General features: G+C 39.9%; 1 protein-coding gene across 3 annotated transcripts in view; it reads left to right on the top strand.

Moving 5' to 3' along the window:
* The window catches only part of RBM6 (RNA binding motif protein 6), a 177,038-nt gene that overhangs the window by 169,795 nt on the left and 5,197 nt on the right, over positions 1-2,046 (top strand). Inside the window, exons 21-22 of one of the 3 annotated variants that reach the window (XM_019505132.1) lie at positions 798-927; positions 1,914-2,011. In XM_019505132.1, coding sequence (XP_019360677.1) covers positions 798-927; positions 1,914-2,011 — 228 coding nt within the window. Of the gene's footprint in view, positions 1-797; positions 928-1,913 lie in introns of all 3 variants that reach the window. The other 2 variants (XM_019505131.1, XM_019505133.1) reach the window with 2 other exon arrangements.

Genomic DNA, 2,046 nt, shown 5'->3' with positions numbered 1-2,046 from the left:
CAGTATCTGCGAAGCGCAATAAAACGAGGTATGCCTGTACTTGGGGTCGGTAGGCATGAAATGGGCAGGCTCGGTTAAAAGTGACCTGTAAAGGGCAATGCCACGTTTGTTTTTGATATATGAAACCTGGGAAGGAGATGTTATCACAGCTGGGTTTTCTTTGGATTAGAAATTCGAGTACTATCTTCTCTATTTTTTCTGGAAAATACTGGGGATGATTTCAGAATTTGGTATATATGTGGCACTCAGACATAGCCATGAGGTAAAACCTGATTGAGAGGATAGACGTGATTTTTTTTTTTCAGAGTTTCAAATTTTGTTTTTGCTAACAAGCAACTTTAACACCTAGTGAACTTTTGGAAGAAAAGTTCTGCCAAAGATTGGACACCTTTATCTCTTCAAAATAAATTCTGAAATCAGAAGTAAAGATCTTGCAAAATGGGAAAGGCCAAATTCCTGGTATTTCTAAAGTTTATTTTTTTTAAGCCTTTGTAATGCCTTTCAGGCATTCTTTATGTATCATAAAGAAGAGAGGAGGCACACATCCATTTTCCCCTTCACCTCTCTGTACATCCAAGAGCTAGGTTAGGAAACATGTGCCTTAATCATGCATGCAAAAAGTACCATAGTAAGTCTAGCTCTGGCCTCAAACTTCATGTTTGTTGCATGCAAGATGTGCTTTTCTGAGCCCTTAGATTTGCTTGCAGTGCAACCAACTCTATCTTAAAAATACCTGCTATGTTTTCAAAACAAAACAAAGCTGTTTGTTTGGTTATTTATAGTTGTTTCTTTTGCAGTGACTATAACCCTATGAATAAAACAAGAATTGAGAATAACAACCAAGGAGGGCGTATGTTGCAACCTCTGGGTTGGAAAGAAGGGTCAGGCTTGGGACATAACCAGCAGGGCATGATGTCGCCACTGGAGGTGAAGCATCTTTCTTTCCCTTCAAAAACAAATTACCAAAAATCTTTTATTTGGTGGCAGTTCCCATGCCAGTCTGAGTGGACTGTGGTATGCCCTTCTTCATCTGCAGGGAAAGATTAAATCTGGTTAAAGCAGAATCTGACAAACTTCTGGTGGAGGGAAACAGCCATTAGTACAAGTGTCTGTACTTTTTGACAAGATGTTTTAAGTTCAGAAGATTACATCATAAGGAACAATTGATTTGTTACATTTTACCCTAGGTTTTTTGAGTAGTCTCAGATTACGTGTGTTTTGAATTAACTTGGGGATTTTTTGAATGTTTCCTCTCGAGAGAATAGTGTATGGCTTGAATAGCACATGACTGGATACTTGCAAACATTTGAAATATGCACTGTATTGTTTAGTGACACCAGTTGTATGTAATTGTTTCTGATTCCTGACTGAAGGACATGCACAACTCAGACACAGCTCAGATTGCAAATTTTGAATGTTACAGTCAAATGTCTAATTAAAGGCAAATATTTGAGATTGTAACATTAGTGTTTCATAAGCAGGTAAGCTTCAACAGTCAGTTCTTACAGGCAGCAAACACACAATTCCCATTCCAGTTCAAATATTGTCAGGAAATGTCCCCAGGTGCTCACTTGGTTGTTGCTGTGAGGTGCCTGCAGTTTAGGATGGGGTTTTGGAAAAAAGCCAGCTCAGATTAGCACTAGGAGGGCTGCTCTGCAGCCAACATCCCTCTGTTGGACAGGGGAGCTGGCCATGTTGAAAGCAGACTCTCAGGATATTCCTGCAGAGACCTCATAATGAAGCCCATCAAAGTAGCAAGTGCTTTCCCCCCACTTTCTGTTAGTCCCAGGAGAATATTGTGTTTAATGTAGCCTCTGGAGACCTTGAGCTTAATTGATCAAAATTTTAGTATCCTTTACTTTGATCTCTTTGTTACTGTTTTGCTAAAAACAAGTTGTTTCTGTTGTTTTCAGGCAGAAAATTGGAAGAAGGGAGCTGGTTTAGGAACCCAAGGGAAACCCAGCAAGAGGCAGTCCAATGAAACTTATCGGGATGCTGTCCGGAGAGTCATGTTTGCCCGCTACAAGGAACTTGAGTGAATCCGTG

Source organism: Gavialis gangeticus, unplaced genomic scaffold (assembly GCF_001723915.1).
Source record: "Gavialis gangeticus isolate Ggan-Ray unplaced genomic scaffold, GavGan_comp1, whole genome shotgun sequence".
Lineage (NCBI taxonomy): Eukaryota > Metazoa > Chordata > Crocodylia > Gavialidae > Gavialis > Gavialis gangeticus.
This window is presented reverse-complemented; position numbering and strand designations above follow the sequence as displayed.